Source organism: Egretta garzetta, unplaced genomic scaffold, assembly GCF_000687185.1.
Source record: "Egretta garzetta isolate BGI_Z169 unplaced genomic scaffold, ASM68718v1 scaffold51, whole genome shotgun sequence".
Taxonomy (NCBI): Eukaryota; Metazoa; Chordata; class Aves; order Pelecaniformes; family Ardeidae; genus Egretta; species Egretta garzetta.
In genome coordinates this window covers 5,088,879-5,089,166 of record NW_009258549.1, presented here as the reverse complement: position 1 = coordinate 5,089,166, position 288 = coordinate 5,088,879, and the positions used below count along the sequence as shown (strand labels likewise).

Sequence of the window (288 nt, the reverse complement as noted above, 5' to 3'; positions counted from 1 at the left end):
CCCTATCTGGCTGAGGCTTGGACGGCCGCAACCTACGGGAGCTCCGCAACGTTCAGACGGCGCCAGCTTCCCGCGCCGCGGATCCGCGTCTCCGGGGGATTTCTCAGCGTCCCCCGTGGGTTCTAACGCGCTGTAGATCATTTTTAAGACCGGAGAACTCAGAAACGGGCGTGGGCTGCTGGGTGAGGGGCGAGGGGCCAGCTCGGCCTCCCGCAGCGGGATGAGCCCCTCGGGTGCCCCCCGGTGACGCCGCTCTGGTCCGGTCCCTTCAGCCGGCGCGAAGGGCCC

General features: G+C 69.1%; 1 protein-coding gene across 1 annotated transcript in view; it reads left to right on the top strand.

Annotated features, from left to right (window-relative positions):
• Window positions 1-220: 220 nt before the first annotated feature.
• The window catches only part of FMC1 (formation of mitochondrial complex V assembly factor 1 homolog), a 704-nt gene continuing 636 nt past the window's right edge, over window positions 221-288 (top strand). The window contains exon 1 of the mRNA XM_035903203.1: window positions 221-243. Within this exon, the coding sequence (XP_035759096.1) occupies window positions 221-243 (23 nt within the window). The remainder of the gene's footprint in view (window positions 244-288) is intronic.